Below are 23,129 nucleotides of genomic sequence, written 5' to 3'. Positions count from 1 at the left end.
GAGCCACATGCGGCTCTTTGGCCCCTTGAGTGTGGCTCTTCCACAAAATACCATGGTCTGGGCGAGTCTATTTTAAAGAAGTGGCATTAGAAGAAGTTTAAGTTTAAAAAATTTGGCTCTCAAAAGAAATTTCAATCGTTGTACTGTTGATATTTGGCTCTGTTGACTAATGAGTTTGCCGACCACTGTCCTAGTTCATGAGTTGATACTCAACCCACACGGGCATGATACATAGTGCATAGGGTCTTTATGTCATTTTGAAAGAGGAGAAAAGGTTTGCTTTATTCAATTAAATTCACCACCTTCCATTTTAGATTGAATAATAAAATAGAAACTTTATTTTTAAGATCTTTTTAAAATATGAAAAGGGGCAAAAAGTTTTAAAAACGTTTTACAAATGTACATACTAATAATGCTCTATAATTACATTTTGCATTTGTATAAAATACATTATACAAAAGATTTATAGTGTTTGCATATATAAAGAATTAAATATTGCATCAGATATTTCTATGATCTAACAGTGCAATATGCACACTTAATAGAAAAATACTAACTTCCTGAGCAACATTGTTGTAATTGCAAATAATGATTCCCATCACAAAGTGCCATTTAAATACTTCTAAAAACTCCACCTTAACCCATAGCACTTTGACTGAATCCTTCATATTTCTAACACTCCAGCTGTATCCTTCATATTCCCAAGTAGGTAATTTTAGAAGTAGATAGCTTTAAAAGGAACTAATTGTTAAGTAATGAACCATTATGGTTCACTGAAAGTACTCTTCAGGCCACTGAACAGCAAGTAAAGTCCAGAAAAAGAAAAAGCTTTAGAAAACAAAGAGTCCTCTGGATAGGTTAATTTAACATTGCGGTCTTCAAATTCTTAATGTGTCCAGCAAACTCTCATCAAATTTCCTTAAACAGCATTCATTAATTCAAAACAACCTTAACCATTGGTACCGACTTTAAAAAAAAATCTGCCCTCCTAAATAGATTTTTCTTCACTTGTAACTCTGATTTTTTAAGTGACCCAAATGCAAGGATTCACACACAGTTGTTACTTTCATATATATATATATGGTATATCTTCTGTGAAACCTCAAAGTAAATTCAAATAAGGGTTTCAACACAATTAAAATCCACAATTTTTCTTGTTTTATTAAGTTTTACAAAGTAATCTGCATTTGCTACAAGTTTTGAGGTATATTAGTACTTTTTAAAAGCTAAATTATTCTCTACTAAATGTTTAGGAATTTTTTTCTTTTAAAAATGACACAATTAGAATCTATAATTCTATATATAACAGAATTATAATTCAAATTATATTCAATTAAAAATATATAATTCAGGTATAATGTGTGCTTCAAGGAATAGGACACTAATAAATACACAGTACACCTCACTACTTTAAAAATAACTTATCTTGGGAATCAGACCTCTATCACAATTTCAAAGTACCACTAGCAAAAAGGAATCACTGACTTTCCGTAATTTCATCACTTTGATGTAAAAAGTTCTTCAAAGGACATCTAGTCCATTCTACCTTAAAATATTGGTATTTTCTTCCCTAAAACTTGATTTTTCAGCAGGCTTTATAAATACAAGTTGACATTGAGCATAAATTACAAAGATCACACTCCTCCTTTCAAGATGCCCAAGGCACATTAAAATAATTTTTTACATTTTAAACTAAAAGAGTTACTCAAAGAATCTATTTGCTACAATTTCCACATTAACACTTTTTGGTCATTATCTAAGGTCCTCAAACACATGCAAAGGCTTTAATATTTCACATCCTTGTCATGTCTTTTTACACTTTTCTGCTGAAGATACATGAAATCCTATTTACCACATATATTTATTCACACCACTTTGTATCAAGATTAGAGTTTGAAATACAAAGTGGTCAAAAAGCTGAAACATTAAAATTAGGAAATAATGCCCAGAAAATGAGGTGGTATTACAGATCTTAAGGTACATACTTTATTATACATAAAACAGGCAATCCAGATTCCACCAACTCTTGTTTCTAATGAATCATTTTAGTTACATTTTCAAAAACACATACTTTAAAAAACTATATGAAATCAGTATGCAAATGTTTATCTGGCAGATCCATAGCAATTTTAAAAAGTGGCCCTGTACACTTTTAGCTTCTGTTCCCCAATTTCATGCTGTAGTTCAAGGAGAAAAAAGATTTAATTTGAACATTTTCTCTTTGAAAAAGTTTAAGGTATCAATAAATAAAGCAATGTGTCTGTTATTGCTAATGCCAAAGGTGTCTTTACTCCTGTTTTGCTTAATGAACCATTTTCTGCAACAGACATCAGAGGCAGACAGTGAAAACTTGTTTCGACCCCATTAATTTGTGCTTGATAGTGAAAGTGGAGGCAAATTTATACATCCTATGTAATAAATCCCATTGGACCATCTGAAATGATGCCTTTTAATTCTAAAAATATTAGCTTACATATTTTATAAGGCATTAAATGTAATTAAGGCATGTTACCATATGTAACACAGCAACATCTTATCACAGTATGTAGGCAATTACTTTCTAAATAATGCTAACCTGTACATGTATAACACTTTTCAAAGAACTGTAAAAGTGCTTGCAAATATCAGAGGCCAATATAATGACTTACAAATTAAAAGCGGAGGCAGCACTCTTTAAGAGACAAAGATCACTTTAGGTTTTTTACCCTAATCCAGTGTTCTAGTGACCAACTGGCAACTTCTCAACCATACATATTTTAGGGCTTAAAAATATTTAATTTCTATCTTAGCCTCTATTACAGACATCACACATCGCTTTTCTACTTCTGTGTCTACACTTGTTTTCAAAGTTTTAAAATAGAGTATTAAGCATGTGCTATCATAAATAATTTTAGAATCAAACTTTTGCAACTAAATAATTTGATGGTTCACAGTAGTAAATTTTCTTCAGTTGCAGATATCTGGTGCTATCATTATTCTACTTAATAAACATTAATAACCTTAATAATTATTTAAATAAAATTTAAATGTGACTGGTCTTGAATAAGAAAAATCATGTTTTCCAAGTTAAGAACTTCCTGGACACATTAAATACATTTTTGCTTTAAACATTGGTACAACATATAAATTTACTGTTCTCAATATCAACAACTAACAACTGCAGGAATTTTATACTCAATCCATTTGTAAATGGCTCAAAAACCTGAAAAACAAAAGCATCTTCAATCTTCCTAATTTCTGCTTTTGAAGTGGTTATTGAATATAATGGATTTATCACATTCCAAATGAACCCGTGACCATAAACACTGTAATTATGAGTTAATTGCTATGTTTTCTGTTGAGCAACAGGAGACTGAGAATTGTGACTATGCAGTTTATGATCATCTTGTTGGCCAAATGGTATTCCTTTAGTTGGAGCAATTCCATTTTCCATTTCTCTCTGCTGTGATGGGGGTGTGACTCCTGAATGCAAATGTGTAGAATCCACTGTTGAATGGTGACTAACATCCACTTTAGCTAAAATTTCATAATAGAGCAAATAAAATACTGGCGTTATTATACCCACTATCAGCATTATCACTACAGCTGCCCACCACCCTATTCCCCAGTCTGCTCCATAATAAGGATCCTTACGTTGAATGTTTTTGTTATCAGGTTCAAAACGTATCTGTTGTGCTGTTAAGGCAGACACCACCTCGTTAAGGTTCTCTCTTTTGGTGTCTGTGCATTTTACTAATTGTTCTATGTCTCGGTCTACTTCTTTTAAAAAGCTACCAGCTGACTCACTGGAAGAAAAAGAATCATTAAGTGACAATATTTCCTGTTGCTCTGGAACATATTGAACAGATGAAGGACGTGAAGCTTGTCTTCCTTTTGGAGGATAAAGTGTTTCAGTCAATGAACTAAACTTTTTTACTGGAATTTTGACAGACCTAAGGGCAAAAAAGTCTTGATCGCTGATGAGATTGTTGACCCTCTTGATATCTGCTACCTGTTAAAACAAAACAAAACATTCAAATTAATTCTAAATCAAAATAGAGGTAGCAATAATCATTCATCCCACTTATTTTTGGAGAGGGGGGAAAAAGTTGCTTAATTATTAGTAGCATTAAGTTATCATATTCAGAGATTGTATTTTATTTGTGGTAACAGTTCTACACCACTTATGATCTACCAGTCTTAGGAAATCACCAATTAACTTTTTACTATCTCCCATGTTTAACAGCCCTAATGTCAGTTATTTAAGTAGATTCTAGCATATATGTCAGAAATGCAGATGAATGATCTCAACTAGAGATATATATTTGTGGTTTACCAGCAAAAAGGCAACAGGAGTAGGATGGATTCACTAGAAAAAGATAGGAGTAAAAGATAACATAGGAAAGACCCCTAAGGGAATGCCAACATTTGAGGGGTATGTTGAGTAAGAGAAATCCACAAAGGAGATTAAGAGTGACCAGGAAAGTAATAGATGAGGGTGGTTATTAAAAGCATGGACTATCTGGGTTTGAACAATTGCTCTGACACCTTCTAGCTGTATGATTTGGGGCAAGGTGTTTAACCTCTCTGAAATCCAGTTTCCACATATGTAAAATGACAGTGATATTACTAGTTACCATATAAGGTTGTTGTAAAGATTAATCAATTAAAGAACATTTAGAAAAGTGATATATAGTATGTTATGTAAATATCAGCTACTCTTAAATATCAGTAACAGGAAAATCAGAAACCTGCAGTATCAAGGTCAAACAAAGAGAGTTTTTAGGAAGGAGTGGTGAACTGGATCAATGGCAGATTACTGATCAAGTCCAATGGAGACTGAGAGTTTCTTGTGGGAAAAATCATCTCCCTTGAAGTGTATATGTGGGAGGAGGGAGAGAGGATTGAAGAGTAAATAGGAGATAAAGACAGTAAAGATAAAGGGTCTTTGTCATTTTACTATCTCAAGATTGTTTTTTCTTAAAGCAAATGATTCATCAACAACCAACAAAACAAAAAGATTAAACAACCAACAAAAAACAAAAAGACAGCCAACCAAATGGGAGATGTTATTTGCAAAGAGCAGCTCTGACAAGGGGATATTATCCAAAATATACAAAGAACTCATACAACTCACCACCTATCAGCTATGAAAGTGTGTACACATTTTTTGGGGGGACATCCTGTATGTATGTGTTTCTATTTCAGGTAACTATGACAGGTAATCATAAAATGTTTTCAAGTTTAGCAATAATTTACATTATGAAAGATTTTGGGGGTGAGGATGAAAATATTAATCAAAGAGAAAAAAGTGATATGAAATTTCATACTTATAAAAAAAGCATATATATTATATCTATATTTTACATGAATAATTTCAGGTAGCAAATCCTAAATTAGTATTTAGAATTCCATGCATACATTTAAAAACTATTCTATCAGTCTTATTTTTAAACTAGAGGCCCGATGCACGAAAATTCGTGCAAGAGTAGGCCTTCCTTCCCCTGGCTGCCAGCAGGCACCCGGGACCCAGGCTGGCTTCCCTCTGGCCCTAGCTTCATCAGGAAGGATGTCCAGTCTAATTAGCATATTACCCTTTTATTATTATAGATTATTATAGATATCAATACTGACTTTATAGAAATATCTTTGTAACTAAAATTTTAAGTTATTAGGAAGTATTTAAGAAGTTCACTTTAAAATGTATGAGGTACTGGGGGGTGGGCGTGGCTGGGGAGAGGTCTGTGGGGGGAAAAGGAGACATATAATACTTTAAACAATAAAGAATTTAAATTAAAAATAAATAAAAAGGAACGAGGTACATACATTTCAAAATTCTATTGGACGTATGAGAACAAAAAGTTTGAAAACCAATGTTCTAAACAGTTTCCATATCAGCGTGTTTACATGAAAACAGATTCCATGCTAAGGATGCAAGATTGAAATGACAGATATAAAATGGATTTAAACAGTTTAGTATCTACTAAAATAAGAAATATACCTTTCCTTTATCAATCCCACTTTTGGAAATCTATTCTACAGAAATAAAAGTACCTCAATTTAAAGATATAGTTGTAAAGATATTCACAGCACAATAGAAAATACAGGGAAAATCCTGACTACCCATGAGTATTAGAATGACTTAATAATTATGGTACATCCATACTATGGAAAATGATATAATTATATAAAATAATGAGTTAGATCTACGTGGGAATATCCATGATAAACTAAGAAATTAAAAAGGCAAAAGCAACTTACAGAGTAACAGGCATGGTATAAACCAATCTTAAAAACACAAAAACTACCAACCTCCTAAGAATTTTATATATATGTATTCTTAAAAGCAGAAAAAAAGTATGAAAAGACACACAAGTGTGTTCTCTCAGGAAATAGGGGCAAGGAAAAACTTCCTTATATGATTTTACATTCTCTTACTACTTGGATAAGGAGAAAAAGATAACATATTTGGGTGTTATTCAGTACTGAAAATAGAAGCATGGATTTAGGAATAATAAGAAATTCAAGTATTCACTTAAAAATTTAAAAAGTTAACATCCACCAACATGATACAGATTTCTACGGAAAGAAGAAAAGGGGAGGGGGAGCAAAGTAAAAAGGCACAGAATTAATTCAATTTGTGTTATGAACAAATAATTTATTTTGGACTGCATTATGCAAAATCAAATTAAAACTTACCGTACAACAGTATTGAAGGGCAATTGCATTTAAAGTATCTCCTTCCTGTATATCTTTTGTTAACACTATAATGTCATCTAGTCTATCTCTTGATGTACTTCTTCGGATTTTCTCTTTTCCTCTGGATCGAAGCTCATATACTTCAGCATCCTCCTCCAACACATCACTCTCTGTACAATTTCCAAATGCATGTACTTGACCACTGGAAAGAATTCCTGGAAGAGGAAAACTACGATTCTGATGCCTCCCTGCCATAATGTCAAAACCTGGGGGGGGGGGGGGGGGGGGAGAAGAAAGCAGAGAAAACTTTAAAATATACTGATCCATTTGACTGGTTTTACATGAATCATACAGTCAGGATACTTCAGATTTTTTTTTAAATAATGGTTTTAGTTATTTTAAAATTTAGGTTCAAGTTTTATACCTGACAAAGTACAGTGAATGTATTTGGCAGTGGAGACAATGGGAAGGGATGAAGAGGTAATCCATTCTTTAGACCATATATCACAAAACATGTAAGGTTATTATATTTTCTTTCCTTTTTAAAAAAGATACGTTTTTATTGATTTTTCAGAGAGAAAGGGAAAAGAGTAGAGAGACAGAAACATGGATTGACTGCCTCCTACACGCCCCCTACTGGGAATTGAGACCACAACCCAGGCATGTGCCCTGACTGGGAATCACACCAGTGACCTCTTGGTTCATAGGTTGATGCTCAATCACTGAGCCACACTGGCCTAACAAGAACAAATTGCTGTAATAATTTTTTTCGGTAAAAAAAATTAAGTTCCCCTTATTTTGAGTATGAGAATAAAATGAGATAACTACTTTTATAATATCTTAAAAACGTGATTATATATACATATATACACACACAATGTTTTATAGGTACACACACAAATACTTTTATAAACCCAAAACTTTTTGGCTTGCTCTGCACTTTAAGTTCATGTGGGGTTGAAATATCTTTTGTACTACCTACCTACCTCCTTGGATCATGCTGACAGCATTTTTATATTTACTACAGTAGATGACTTCTACAAAGGTCATGATTTTGCGCTTGACCAGGGATTTTTCTTCTCTGGAAGCTTTTCACTAAACTTTAACTTATCCAAGTACTCCTCAAACTCAATTTACTGTGAACAGATTCATTTCTACGTTCATTTCTACTTCAGAAAAGACATTGTAAGACTGAATGAGAGGCTGGCCTAAGTTTAAAACATGTATCAATAAATTATTTTTGCTTTATTGCATACTCACTCTTAACTCACCTTCATCAAGTTAATCTATTTTCATTAAAAATGAACAATATGAGAACAAACTAATTCCACATTCCCAGTTTTAGCTTGAAGAACTGCTACATTTAATACCCTGGTGAAGGATAATCAGCATGCAAAGAACATGGAAAAGGAGTGTTCAGAGGAGAAAGAAACGGTATGTCATAAAAGCCAAGGCAAAATGATGTCTCATAAAGAAGGACTTAGTTTACTTGTGAATGTTATGAACAAGTACCAAATGAAAATGAGAAAAAAGAAATCAGAAAACACAAACTCCAAAAGTCTGTGAAGTTAGGATGACAATAAATTATACTTTCTATGTAGGCACATACTCACAAAATTTTTGTAACAATTTCATATTATTGAACCCAACCCTTGAAAACCAGTTTCTGACCCTGCTCTATGGCAACATAATGCTTTAAAAACTCAAAGGTTTCCATTCAGATAACACATAACTAATAGTTATATATTAAGTAGATTACTTCACCTGTTCCTCCAGGTGCTACATTATTACCTACCATTAACTGGGACTCTTGACAGCCACCAAACTCAAGAAAGCTCCCCACATTTTGCATCTCAAAAGCAATTTTGAAGGCTTGATCAATTCTTTCAAGGAATTTGAACAAGTAACAAAGTGATTAATCTTGTTTTAGCACCATAATAAATTAAGGATGCTTTAATATTCAAAAAAGCTGAAAGAATATTTTTCACCTTTAATATTTTATTTCCACTTATCAAGTATTTTCCATCCCGTGTCTTTAATCGAGGGAATGTGAATCCTGTGATTCATAGGCACATTTTATACGTATGTATATTTTTCTAGGGAAAGTACTTATGATTTTCGTATTCTCAAAAGGTGTCCATGACTTTAAAAAGTTAATAACCACTTAATATACCACAACTTAAACATGGCATACTGTCCCAGTTATGCCACCCGTTAGAATTTTTCTACCTCATATTTTGTTCTTTGAACCCCACACTGGCTTAGTACATACAGCTAAAAGTCACTGAGCAATGCCCAAAACCCATTTTAGATATGTATATCAACCTCTGTCCATGATATGTTGTTAATATTTGAAGACTGAACTTTATCTGTCTATCTTTTAACTCCCCCTTGCAATGAAATGCAGGCAGCAGGATACCACAAACTGGTATTGTTTCTGAATCATCAAGAATTGGTTGTCTAACTGAAGGGAGAAGCTAGACTCTGGCCAGGCCGACGAGGACCTGAGCCAGCTACAGGGAGCAGCCAGTACACAGTCCTCACGTCAGCTGACTCACTTCTCTTCCCCGGTCTTCATCCTCTTTGGGCAAGAAAAAGGCACGAATCTCCTCTCCAAGACACGAAAACAAGTCGGCCTGCTTCGTAGATGACAAGCAGGCACAGAAATCACCACCGGCTTCACCAGCTCGGCCTGTGGGTGACCGCGGGTTCTCAGACACCTTCGCCGTGTCACTGCCGCGGGGTGTTTCCTGTGACATTCCGTAGACGGGAGGGAACCAGAGGGCCCGGGTGCCAGGAAGTTCAGCGCCGGGACAGTAGCACGGGACGTAACCTCCAGGGCCCATTCCGTTTCTGAAAACTTCCCTCCCTCTCCATTCCACAAGTCTAGCTTTTCTATTCCGTGTTACCCCCAGCGATGGTTCAACCCCAGGTTTTCATGTCCCACACCATGACACTTGGACGATGCAATACAAACACCAAGTAGTGGGAGAAATAGAGTGTTTGGGGCGAAAAATGCGTCGATCCGGGAATCGGGCACGTAGAAATCCTTCCTCTGGGCCTCAGTTTCCCCAACAATGTGCCGAGGGGCTTTGGTGGGGGTTGGTCTCTAACTTGAGTCCCCTCCAGCCGCCCCCGCCACAGCCGCGGCCAATGGCCCCGCGTCGCCTCCGCGGGGGCCCAACCCTGCCGCGCCGAACGGAGCCACTCCCCACCCCTCGCCGCCATCTTTACCTGTCCCGTTAGCAAGGGGGACGCCACGAGGAGACGGCACCCGAGTCCGCCGCCGCTGCCGTCCCGGGCAAGTTCATGGCCAAACCCCAGTCTTTGGCTGCCACCGTTTCCCTCTTACGCCGCCGCCGCCGCCCCCGCCTAGGCCAAAGTCTCCGCCTTCCCGGCCTTGCGCCGCCGCCACGTCCGCAAACCTGCCGTGCGTCATCGCGTCCAGTGGGCGGAGGTGGGAAGGGGTGGGGGAAGGCGGAGGGCGGGGGCGTAGGAGCCGGCTCGGAACCCGGTCTCCAACTGCAGTTCCGGCGCGCAGGCGCAGGGTCGCCGCGGGGCCCCGCCCCCGCCCCACCCGTCCCTGTTAGAGGCGCTCCGCGGGCGGAGTCCTCAGCTAACGCGCTTCCCGGGCGGCCCGCGCCGGTGCCTTTGTCCTTCGTCCACACGGCGCTGAGCACACCGTCTGGAAAGCACTGAGTGAGGAGGTGCTGGGGGTTTGTCGTGACTGTTGTGCATTTCTTTTGGCGCTGCCTCTGGAGGTTTCTGTAGGGTTGGGATGGACGCGCAAAATCACAGTATTGACGTCTGTGTTTTATAAAATCGTACTACGCTTATTTCTCTTCATGCTGAAGCCTCTAGACCTCTGCAGAAGGGGCAAAACACTGGAGAAAAACCGTTTGGGCGGCGAAAGATGATTATTTCAGCCTCTGTGTTTATAGGTAAAGAAAGTGAGCCACCTAGAGTCAGGCCCTGGGAAATGTTTGCCCTCTAGCCCTGGCTCTCAGGCTTCGTACACTCAATGAGACAAAGCCAACTACAAATTGTAACTTAATTTGTTTTGAAAAACAATTGAAAGTCATTGGTAGTTACAGTTGAGGCGTGTGAGATAATAACGAAAAGATTGGTTTGTTCAGTGACTTCATACGTGATTTTCCTCATGACTTTACTAAATGAGTGTTTGAATTTAGGTAAAGAAGTGTTAAAGCAGCAATTTTCAACCCGTGTATGTGCTGCAAGAATTTTTAAACATGCAACACTTGACTAGTCAGGGCCACTGATCTCTCTTCCTATAGATTGTCAAATTAAGAAAGTGACAACAGCCAACACAACAATAGCATCAGGTGTCCATAGCATCAGGTGTCGATGCCCTGTCTTGAACCATGAATATAGAAAAACGTATACACACTTTAACAGCTGATAGCTCAATTTTGAAAATAAAATGTATTTTAGTAAACACTGCCTTTATAATTATTCAAAGTGTGCGTATACATTTTGGGGGACATATGTGTCATATAATAACAGTTGCATCTTATTGGTCATGTGCATAATAAGGTTGCATGTGATTGGTTAATTCTAGGTACCAGAAACCCTTATACACAAGTATAGATAGGCACCTGATTTTTTTAAAAGTCACTTTGGAGCGAAAAGGGTTAGTAATTCCCCCCCCCACCCCACCCCATGGTCAGATCAGCAAAAAATATATTTTTTGGTATGCTGCAGATTTTTAGTAATTAGTTTATGTGTGCCATGAGATGAAAAAGGCTGAAAATCGCTGGTATAAAGCGTTTTAATGATGGGCCTAAGGTCTCCCAGTGTTGACGTTACAGACTTTTACTTTGACGACCATATGACAATATACATTTTAGATCCAAAGAGGCAATGTGCAGGGTGTAGAGCACTTCTTTTCAAAATGTCTGAATACAGTATTTATGCATCATGGAGCCTTTGAAGTTTTGTTTTAAATTATTTCTAAAGTGTATGTTTTTTGTTTTCTGGGAAGTGTCTCAATAAAGGTTAGGAATTCCGTATTCAGTATTTTTCTATGCACTGTGCTCCACAATGCGACAAAAAGAACTGCAGGAGAGGAAGATTTAATTTTTTTTTTAAGTTTGTCAGAGCTGTTCTGTGTGCCCTTGCCCTTGTGACACCCCTGTCTGTAACCATTTATCACTGCGACATTTTCTCATCAGCAGACAAAGGATATATTCCCTACTTGATGTGTAGGGCTCCAGCTGCTCAGTCTTCATGAATGTTAATGTGAATACAACCTTCTTTCTGCATATAGGTTACTTTTCTTATTTTAATGTCAATAGGCAGTGGAATCCTTGTGAGAGCCCTAGTGATAGTATTTCAAGCACTTCTATAGGACTGCAGCTTGTTGTTGTTTTTTTTTTAATAAATACTTTCTCAATTATATCTGCATGCTCTTGAATTGTTACTTATATTTCACAAAGATGCAGTTACTGAACTTTTTACAAAAAAAAAACAATAATAGAATTATATTTTACTATTAAAATATTCAAAGGAGGCAGTTAACCATGAATTGTTGGCCAAGTTCCAAAAAGCTGGCCAGTAGGAACAAATACTTTGTCTTGGAGAAAAAGGATGTCCCCAGTGCTCAGCGAAGCCAAAAGGCTTTTCATTTTTTTGAGATCTCATCTGACACAGTTTTCATTAAAAGGCTGTAGATGTAAGAATATGTATTTTCTAAGAATGTGTGTTTCTGTCACTACCTTTAGGTTTTCATATTTGCTCCAGAATAAAAATTATATTGTAATGAGAGTGTAAATTCACACAATTGGTTAGGAGTGATACTTAGCAATATCTATAATAGTTAAAAACGCAATTGACTGAACTATTGCTAAGTAATTACCTTGGATTCACATATAGATATATAAGGATACGATTCAACACATATGTTTAGAAAATTTTACTATAGTAATAGCCAAAAACCTGCAAATATTCTAAATGTTCATCCGTAGCAGACTGGATATTCTTGTACATTTAAGTAATGTAATATTATACTTTTGTTCAAAACAATGAAGTTGATCTGTATTTTCTGATTTATTCATTCATTTACCTAACAATTTCTTGTTGGGAGGAAAAGTATATGTGAGACCTCTGTTCTAGACATTGGGGTACACTGCTTAAAAAAAAGAAAGTTTCCTTACACGTGGGACATCCATGAATAGGCACATGGGAAGATCTCCAAAATGAATTTTAAAGAGAGAAATGTAAGTTGCCATATAGGAGGGATGATGTTATTTCTCTAGAATAAAATTTTAAATGTACACCCCCCTACACATGCATATATCTGTGCAGGAGAATGCATTTTATTTTTCTTTCTGGAAACTTACTAAAGGAATTTTTAACTGGTTGAAAAGGACTAGATGTGGCAGAGGAATAGGCAGAAGACTTTTCCTTTTCTTCTTAGACCTCTCTATAAGTTGAATTTTTATTACCACATGCTTTTAGTATTAAAAAATATTAGGACTGACCGTATTTTATCATTGAATAAGTGGACTTGTTGTGTCCACAGTTAACAAATAATCAACCATCCATCTCTTAATCATTACTGAGTCAGTTTGTACTTTGTATTCAAGTAGTGAGTGCCTGGAGAAAAGAACCAGATCAAGAGCACTGGAAATAAAAAAAAGAAAGAGTAACAGAACATTGAGTTCTTTTTATATTTCTTCCTGATTTTTCTCTGTCAGATTTCTTTCATTCCTCTCCTTTTACTCTGTTACTTCCTATATCCTTTTATCAGTCTTTCTCTCTAATCCGACTTTCTAGCAGCAAAACTGGAAAAGATTGTTATACCTAAGGAAATACTTAAACACAAATGAATTTAAAACTGGATTATGAGATGAAACCTTAAAAAATTTCCCTCATCTTTGACCTTCAGACAAACTATATGCAGAGAAAATGACTGTGATTCTTCTCTAGAAATCTTGATGGAAAAAAAAACACCCAACAGATTGCATGATTTAGATATGTTCTGCTAGAGGTGAGCCACCAGATGACCTGACTAATTGCTGTTCACTCTGTGATTTTAAAGTATAGTGATTATCCAACAACATAAACTGATGAACATAAATAGATCCAGAGACAGAGAAGCATCAAACAGGCTGTCAAACCTCAGAGGAAAGGCAGGGGTGGGGGAAGTTAAGAGATTAACCAAAGGACTTGTATGCATGCATATAAGCCTAACCAATGGACACAGATACTAGGGGGTTGGTGAGGGCATGTGCTGGACGGTGGGAGTGGCCAGGGCGTGGTCAATGGGGGGAAAAGGAGACATAATGTAATACTTAATACTTTAAGTAATAAAGAATTTTTAAAAAGTAAAGCATAGTGATTATCATAATCACCACTCTGCAATAATATGGATAAGAGTCAAGCATACGTCAGGCATCCAGAATTGCTTATAAATGCTAGTAAGTCATTAAAAGGATATTAAATATGTCTTGACAATGATCATCCTAATGTTTCCGTCTGCATAGACATTACTAGATAAAAAGTAGATTCACAAATACCATTCTTAAATTCTTTAGCTAGATAGTGCATACAGAAAGAAATGGTTACATGTTTATAATTAAGTAGACTATAACTTGAAATGCTTTGTTTCCTATAATCTTTACAATCACTATTGCCACAGAAGTAAATGGGTGCGGGTGAATACCCTATAAACTATAAACTGCTAGCTGTTGTGTTTACTCCTCCAAAGATCTAAGGTGGTCCGACAGAATTTAAATAACTCTGTTTAACCAAAGGAAAACATGAGGGCTGACCCAGTATCTGGAATTGGATGAGGGCAGAAGGTGATCATCCAGAAGTGGAGTGCAAGTCAAAATAGAGTCTAGAGAGCAGACATCCAGTTAAATTTCTTAGGTGTTCGGTATTGTGTTAATAGAATTGGGAAGATTAGGGGGTAGTGAAGCATAAAGGGAGAATGGAAGGGCAACAACGTCTTCTCATTCTAGTCTGGGTCTTTCCAGGTAGTTACAGACCACTGTGACAATTCACAGCTTAAACAACTATATCTGAAAAACCAAGCAAGAAGTTCAAAAGCAAAGCTTCCATGTCCATATAAAGAATCATAGAACTGTGAGGTATACATATCTAAAGTGAAGATACTGCTGAATATAGACAGAAACTACATCTGTTCATGCAACAAATATTACTTAAGTGCCTTCTGTATTTCAGGCCCTGTTTTAAGCATTGGGTATATATGCTGAACAAACAGGCCCAAATCCTTGCTCTCATGGAGCTTATATTCTTGTGGTGGGAGAGAGAGAAAAACAAGTAAATAAAGGAAATATTGATATGTTACATGTGATAAATGAATGGAGGAAAACTAAGTAGAGAAGGGGGTTGGAGTGTTTTGGGTGGGGGGAGTTCGCATTTGCAATAGGGTGGGTAAGGAAAGACCTGTTTGAAAAGATGATAGACTAGCATAGGCCTGAAGAAAGGAAGTGTGTGAGCCATGTTGGTACCTGTGAGAACTTGTCAGGCAGAAGGAACAACCAAGTGGCTTGCCAGCCCAGTCCCTGAGAGGAAGTGTGCCTAGTGTGTATTGGAGGAACAGCAGGAAAGTCAGTGTGGCTGGAATGGTTTATACAATGAAGCAGAGCAGTAGGAAATGAGGTTAGAGGGAGCCAAATTGGAGATTGTGGAGTTTTTAGACCATTGCCAAGAGTTGGGCTTTAACTGGAGTAAGATTGGAAACCATGGGAGGATTTTGAACAGAGCAGGATATTATTATCCACCTTTTAAAAGGATCACTTAGGGGGGCTTAGGGAGAAGCAGGGTGATCAGTTAGGAGGCTCTTGTAGTAACTCAGACAAGAGGGAGGTGGGCTTGAATCAGAGAGAAGATCAAATGTCAGATTGGGATTACAAATATTTAGTTTTAAAATATTTTTTTTCAAAGCAAACAAATTCGTGAGGTTGCTCAATTTTGGTTTTAAAGGTGTTTTTTACTGTTTCCTTCTTGCATACTTTGATTATTGAGTCTGTATTTAAAGCCCCTTTTCCCCATTAATTTTAAATATACCATACTTAACCACTGTAGCAATTGTTGGATCTAAATAAAGATTTTCTTTTTCCTTCTTACCATGTTTTATTTACAGTTAAGGTTGAGATTATTTTTCCACCTTTTTTTCCACCTTTTTTCCCACGCTTTAATCCTATCTGGCTTCTAAATTCCTTCAGAATTATTTGAAGCAAAGAATTCCTGCCAACTTTAAAGAGTATTTTACATTTGGATTTACTCAGTGGGGTATACAGCAAGAGTAGTGGAACCTTCTTTCCATGCCAAGTAGTGTTTGGCAATGACATATGGTGATCAGTGAGTAGTCTGTTAAAAAGAAACACACTGACCCCTATGTTCATAGCGGCACAATTCACCGTAGCTAAGATTTGGAAACAGCCCAATTGCCCATCAGCAGATGAGTGGATTAAAAAACTGTGATATATTTACACAAGGGATTACTACGCTGTGGTAAAAAAGAAGGGATTCTTACCATTTGCAACAGCATGGATGGACCTGGAGAGCATTATGCTAAGCGAAATAAGCCAGTCAGAGAAAGATAAATATCACATGATCTCACTCATTTATGGAAAATAATGAACAACATAAACTGATGAACAAAAACAGATCCGGAGACAGAGAAGCATCTTTCAGACCGTCAAACATCAGAGGGAAGATAGGGGAGGGTGGGGATACAGGGGAGAGATCAACCAAAGGACTTGTATGCATGCATATAAGCCTAACCAATGGACACAGACAACAGGGGGATGAGGGCATGAGTGGGAGGTTTGGGGGGTAATGGGGAGATAAGGACACATGTAATACCTTAATAAAATAAAAAAAATTTAAAAAAACACACTGAAATTCATTTCTTTGATTTGTTGTCTTGAAAAGAACTTATTTTCAATTCTACATCTAACCTGTTATTTTGTAGGAGAATCTAGTCTATTAATAGAAACTTTACTAACTTCCCTTTCATTATCCTGTCCTTAAGGCCATACCACAGATTTGGCTATCTACTAGTATATCATAACATAATATAAATGAATATTTGATTTGTAAAGATTTCTACATCTTATTATTTCATTGAATGATGAATATTTTACTACACCAGTCCCCAAAAGAAAATTTCTTGAGTGTTATTTTTGGCTTTGTCAGACACAGTTTATGTAGGCTTTATAATCAATGCTGATAACAAAAGAAGATATTAGATTGAGAAAGGATCATTCTTTATATAAAAATTTCATGGTCACTTGTTAAGGCAAAGCCGTAAAACCATTACCTAATCTAATAAGATATGCTAACTAGACCTTCTACATTATTTGTTTTAATAGCAACTGGATGGGCTAGGCGCAGGGGTGGGCAAACTTTTTGACTCGAGGGCCACAATGGGTTCTTAAACTGGACCGGAGGGCCGGAACAAAAGCATGGATGGAGTGTTTGTGTGTAAAGTAAAGGAGCGGAGGGGAGAGCAAGAGAACCGGATAGAACAGCCGGATCCAGCCCGCGGGCTGTAGTTTGCCCACGGCTGGTAGAGCTTGGAGGTGCATATGATAGGAATACCTAAAACAGTTTATAGTAAATTTTCTTCCTGCCTTGTCGTATCTTCCTTGATATGATCCATATTCACCTTTCTCTAAATATCTGCTCTTATTAAAATTCTAGTTTCATAAGAACTATTGCTATTGTTTGTTGGATGTGTGTAATGAGAGCATCCAAATGCAGTGCTAACGGACTGGAAAACCTCAGGAGATTATGATAAGAATGGTTAACATCTACCTCTTTAAACATTTATGAAGTTAAGGCAATCTGTGCAAAACTGACATTTCAAAAGCTATATCAACTGTAGGTCTCTTTGGCAGCATTTGCCACCTTAACAATATTAAGTTTTTCAATACATGAATATAGGATGTCTTTCCATTTATTGATATTCTTTCACTTCAGCATTTTTTTTTGCATTTTATTGATTAAATAAATATACTTCTAAGTATTCTTCTTGATGTTTAAAAATTGTTATTTACTGATTTTTGAGAGAGAAAGGTCAATTTATAAATCCACTTATTTATGCATTCATTGCTGGTGTACAGAAATACCAGTGATTTTTACGTGTTGATCATGTAATATGCAATTTTGCTAAAAGCATTTATTAGCTCTAATGACACTGCTGTACATTTAATCTGTTGCTATATACTGTTTTGGCTGAAGAAAATCAGAAAATATGAAGAATGGGTACAGGTTTTCCTATTGGGGTGCTGAAAATGTTCTGAAAATAGTGGTGATGGTTGTGAATGTACTAAATGCTACTGAACTGTACACTTTAAAATGGTTAAAATGGTATATTATATGTCATGTGTATGTTACTACAATTATTAAAAAAAGAAAACATGTCTTTTATTAAATGAGACATTAAGAGATTTATGTTTGAGGACATATATTTTTCATAAATACTATTTACATTAACATGAAATGGGTTTATTTTTAACTGAATTAATAAATACACATCTTAAATCGTTATTTGTTTTTAATTTTTAATATTGTAAATATTGATAGCTATAAGTAATCAAAAGCTTGAGTCTTCAATCTTTAAGAGAATGAAAGAATCCTGACTCTAGAATGGTTGAGATCCACAAAGCTATTCCCTAAAGTGTAGCCTTAAAATTATCTAAGCCAAGTTATTGTATGAGTTTGGTGGTACAAAGATTTTATAATATGTCAGCTGTGAATCTAAATGTTAGAGATTAAAGCATATTTAGAAAAAAATCTTCTGATATTAGCTACCAAAATGTAAATTAGATTAGGAAATATATTATTAGTGGTCTGAAGGGAGGAGTGGAGAACTTAATGAAAGATAGGTATTGGGAGCTGGAAAAGGTGGGTGATGGGTGAAGAGGGTATTAGAAAATCATGATTCAGTGCATTAATTCAATTTAACAAATGAGTAATATTTTAAATGTGATTTTTTCTGTTGTCTAAGTATCTGTGCTAATACAAAATCTACACTTATTATTATGTGCCGAGTGTTGTTCTAAGAGATTGATTATGTGTTGTGGCACTAAATTATTTTTATTTTCAATACAATATTTTGAGGAACGATTTGAGAATAAGTTACTGGCATCATGACACTTTACCCCTAAATACCTCAATATGTCTCCAAAGGACAAAAGCATTTTTTTTCTGCAAAAAGCTTTATTGTTTCATTTGGTCCATTGCATGGGAGAGGGCTTCAGGGTGGTTAAAAGAATGGCTAGTAGTTTAGGGAAGAGGCTCATGTAAAAGCCAGACATCAGGGGAATGCAGAGATGCCCCTCAAAGGCCTCTGGGCTCCACAGGCTCCTAGTCCTGCTTGAGAGTGAGCCTTGCCCAGCCCAGCCTGGGGGCCGGCCAGCCTGTGGAGGTGAGTCAGGTGTCACCCATCTTCTTGATGAGTTTACCCCCTCATCCCGGAAGTGGTTCTCCAGGAAGTCACAGAGAGGAGGGTCTGTGCAGGTAGAACCCAGGGCCTGCAGCTCCACAAGGGCCTGGTTTGGGTTCCTCTGCAAGGCCAGGGCAGCTTCCATGGCGTCCTGAGTGTTGCCCACCCATCTTGGGAGTGTTCAGCGCGTCCTGGAAGAGAATGTGGCCACCGTGCTGGTTTTGCAACTTTAAGAGATGCTCCGCACCCTCATGCTTCTTCTTCACCAACTCGCGGAAGTGGCCCACACCCTCAAGAGCCACACCCTCACGATGGAAATAGAAGCCCAAGAGAGGTAGGTGTGGAGGCCCACAGATGCCTTGGTGGCCAGGAGACAGACAGCAGCCTCCACCTCGGTGGAATAATTCTGATGAATTTGGGAGCTCATGGTTCGGCAATAAGGAGTTAAGGTAGAAAAAAAACCCCTGTGTGTTGGCTGATCCCAGAGGTGGTTCTGAAGGTGGTGACTGGATGAAATGCGGGAGAGTGGCCAGAGGTTGGAAGAAGGGACTTCTCTGTATCTGTCCCGTCCAAACACTGTTGAAGCAAGAGTCAGATCTGGGACCGCTGAGGGCACTGCCCAGAGGCATTCTTTTACACAACCACAACATAACTATTTAAGAAATATAATACTGATGCAATTTTATTTTCTAACTAGAGGCCCAGTGCATAAAATTTGTGCACTGGGGGAGGGGGGTCTCCTGGGGATCGGGCCTAAGCTGGCAGTCAGACATCCCTCTCACAGTCCAGGACTCCTTACTGCCTGCCTGCAGCAAAGGCGGGAGAGGCTCTTGCCACTGCCGCTGCACTTGCCAGCCATGAACCCGGCTTCTGGCTGAGCGGAGCTCCTCTTATGGGAGCACACTGACCACCAGGGGGCAGCTCCTGTGTTGAGCGTCTGTCCCCTGGTGGTCAGTGCTTGTCATAGCAACCGATCATTCCCCCATTTGGTCAATTTGCATATTACAATTTTATTATATAGGATTTTCAGTTAATAGTTAAATATCCAAGGTTGCCCTGATTTTATCTTTTCTCTATTTTAAAATGAGATCCAGGATTTAATCAAGGTTTATGCAATGCATTTAATTGCCATGCCTCTTTAGTGTCTTTTAATCCAAAAGAATTCCACAGCTCCCCTCCACCACCTAAAATGTTTGGTCTTACATTATTTTGATATTTTTGAAAAATCTAGACTGCAGTTGTGCTAAATGCACCTCAACTTGGATTTGATTATTTTTTCATAATTAGATTCCTATTAAATATTTTTTTGCCAAGAATCCCACATTAGTGATGTTAGATACTTCTCAGCACATCTTATCAGAAGGCACACGATGTGAGTTTGCTTTATTATTCATGATCAGGCACTCTTCTAAGTTCTTAATGCATTTAATTTTAAAATAACCTATGCTATAGCTATTGTTTTTATTTCTTAAGATTTCAGTACTTTGTAAATAAGGACACTAAAATATTAAGTATCTTGTCTAGGGTCATATAGCTAGTAAATAGTAGAGCATAGTTCTAAATCCAGATAGTTTTAGAAACTACTTTGTGAAGAAACTGATTTTGTGATTCTTAAGTCATCACCTACCTTCAGGGTATATAAGTGGAGGCCAGGAGATTGGTCTTGAAGCTCATAGTGAGAATTCCTTTGGAGAGAGCTGTCATAGTACTATGGCAGGATAGGAAGAAGCTAGGAAAACTCCTGGGCAAGTGGAATGAGGACAATGAAAAAAGAAAATAAAGCCAAACAGTTTGCACAGCTTGCAGCCAGCTTGTGAATCGCAAGTCCTTATATCTCCCCCAACCAAAGACACTTCAGAGCAAATGGTTTATACCTCTCCTCCCTAACCAGAGAATACATAGCTTAAATCACCCTGGCCTGGGAAAATAGAGAACAAAGACCCAATCAATACCACTTGTGCCAGCTAAAATCAAGGACAGATAAAGTCTGGATGGTATCATTTGGGGGATTTTAGGTAGGAAAGATAGCTGCTAGGGCAGGAGGAGGGGAAAGGGAAAAGAAAAAAGGGGAGTTTATCTCACCCACTGAACAAATAAGTCAGCAGTCTGGGTAATTGCCAAGATAAAATCAGGAGATGTTCTCACAGATTCTGGGAAAAGTCACAACAGTGTAGAAGGGGGACTTTGAAATCTATCCTATCCTAGAGGGGAACCTTGAAACATATGGGAAGTAGGGGGAGTATAAAACCCTTGAATCTCCACCAGGTGAGGCACTCAGACTAGCTGAGTTGCATGCTTATGCTTTATGCCAAGTGTATTAACAAACCCACTTGCTTTGCTTCCTTAATAAATTTGCTTGCTTTGTTTCAACACTGCTGTCTAAATTCCTTCTCTGGAGCTGACAAGAGCCAGGCATTCCACTTCCACCACCCACAGGCAAAACTGGTGTTGAGTCAGAATCACTTGGAGAACCTGACATGGACTTTGAGGGACAAAGGGACTGGTACCTGACTCATCCAGAAACAGTTGGAAAGTGAGTCTAACTCTGCCTTGCACTCAGAGTAATGGCAAGGGAAAGGTGTGTTCTGAAGACCAGCTGTGGGTATGACCAAAGGGTCTTAATTGTCTAAAGATATCAACATCCAAAAGACATATCCAGAGGAAGAAAGTTACCCCTTCATTCCTGCAATGGACTGAAAAGGATCTGTAATGGACTGCTAGAGGTAGGGAATGGAAGGCTAATAGCAAGTGGCCTGCCCAGAAAAACAGAGCCTGTGTCAGGTATCCCCACAGATGACAGTATTAAGAACTCAATTAGGAAATAATTTTTATTTTCCTCTACATATCTATTTTCCTGCTTTCAAACTCTGAAGGAGCCATAAAAGAGCATAATGAAAAGGGATAAGTATAAGAATTGGGAGGAATCAAGAAAAAGAATGACCACACCTTCCTTCCCCACTTTAGGCTTTATAACCTGGATCAGGCTCAAGCAAGCACAGAACTAACGCTCAAAGCATAAATGGGAAATTAAGCTTTGCATAGTATTATCTGGAAATGAGACTATTTGCTAATAATTACAAATGAATGGGAAACATGGGATCCATCCAAGATTTCATCCTGGGACAGAAAAGTGGTTAACAGTACAGGTTTTATTCAGTAAACTGAATTCAGTGAACTGGTTACTAATGTATTGAGCTCCTTTCCAAATTTTCTCCTCATATTAGTTTCATACTAAACTCTGGAAAAGAGCCTTCTCAGTCACTTTGAGACTGCCTCCAACCTTTGACTCTGATTTAGGAACAGTTGTTTAATGGTTTTTCTTCTCCTGGGAGAATGTCCAGAATTGTGTGCTGTGTAGCCTTTGTGTTAACTGCAAACAGAACTCTTCCAGTTGTTGGATGGTGTAGATTATCACTGACAACATGAAATTTTTTCAGTAATGCCACCCAAATTCTATCCCTACAGAGGGAGCCAACTGCAGTTGTCTGAGCATAGTCCAAGCACTTGCTTGGATATTGATTCTGTTTTCCCTATTCCACCTCTGTTGCTACATCTTTAAGCTAGGCCGCACTCCACATCAAAGGTCTTTTTTTTTTTTCTTCCAACTCAGTCCTATTTTGTCCCTCTTCTTGCCTCCCTTCTCCTCTCTTCTCCTTTCAACACTGTTCCTAAGATGATCCAACTTTTAACCATTGGCTTTATCTTCTATTTCCGGCACTATTCTTTCTCTCTAGTCTAGACCCTAAAGAAGATGTGGTTTTTATCTCATTGGAGGGAGTATGATCATCCACAGTAGGATTTGCCTTTGCCCTCTAGTCCCATTAGGATCAAGCTTTGCTCAGTCCCACTCCAGGAGCCCTAGACCTCACACTCAGAACCTTTAATCCCTCAACAGACCCAAGGTATCATCCTCTGGTCTCTCAAGGTAGAAGAGAGAAGAAGCCTGCTACTTAGCATACACCATTATTTTGTAGAAAGGATATAAAAGTAGAGCTGATCGAGTGCG

General features: G+C 37.6%; 1 protein-coding gene across 4 annotated transcripts; it reads right to left on the bottom strand.

Annotated features, from left to right (window-relative positions):
• Positions 1 to 1,137: 1,137 nt before the first annotated feature.
• Positions 1,138 to 10,115, bottom strand: LYSMD3 (LysM domain containing 3). 4 transcript variants are annotated; one of them, XM_080677739.1, is made up of 4 exons: positions 9,913 to 10,115; positions 6,679 to 6,944; positions 3,634 to 3,991; positions 1,275 to 3,516 (listed from the first exon to the last, which is right to left on the bottom strand). In XM_080677739.1, the coding sequence occupies exons 2-4, from the start codon at positions 6,931 to 6,933 to the stop codon at positions 3,326 to 3,328; spliced, it is 804 nt and encodes a 267-aa protein (XP_080533865.1). In that variant the 5' UTR covers positions 6,934 to 6,944; positions 9,913 to 10,115; the 3' UTR covers positions 1,275 to 3,325. The 4 variants fall into 4 exon arrangements, with proteins under 4 accessions (XP_080533863.1, XP_080533864.1, XP_080533865.1 ...); XM_080677740.1 differs by lacking the exon at positions 9,913 to 10,115 and adding an exon at positions 9,237 to 9,407; XM_080677737.1 differs by having other exon boundaries at positions 1,138 to 3,991.
• Positions 10,116 to 23,129: the final 13,014 nt, after the last annotated feature.

Source organism: Plecotus auritus, assembly GCF_963455305.1.
Source record: "Plecotus auritus genome assembly, chromosome: 7".
NCBI classification, from domain to species: domain Eukaryota; kingdom Metazoa; phylum Chordata; class Mammalia; order Chiroptera; family Vespertilionidae; genus Plecotus; species Plecotus auritus.
This window is presented reverse-complemented; position numbering and strand designations above follow the sequence as displayed.

What these genes read in the sequence shown, in the direction of transcription:
- LYSMD3 (XM_080677737.1), bottom strand. Translation starts at nt 6,933, where the DNA reads ATGGCAGGGAGGCATCAGAATCGTAGTTTTCCTCTTCCAGGAATTCTT. An exon ending in CCCTTCAATACTGTTGTACG is followed by an intron (nt 3,992 to 6,678) that starts GTAAGTTTTAAT and finishes TTGTTTTAACAG; the next exon opens with GTAGCAGATATCAAGAGGGT.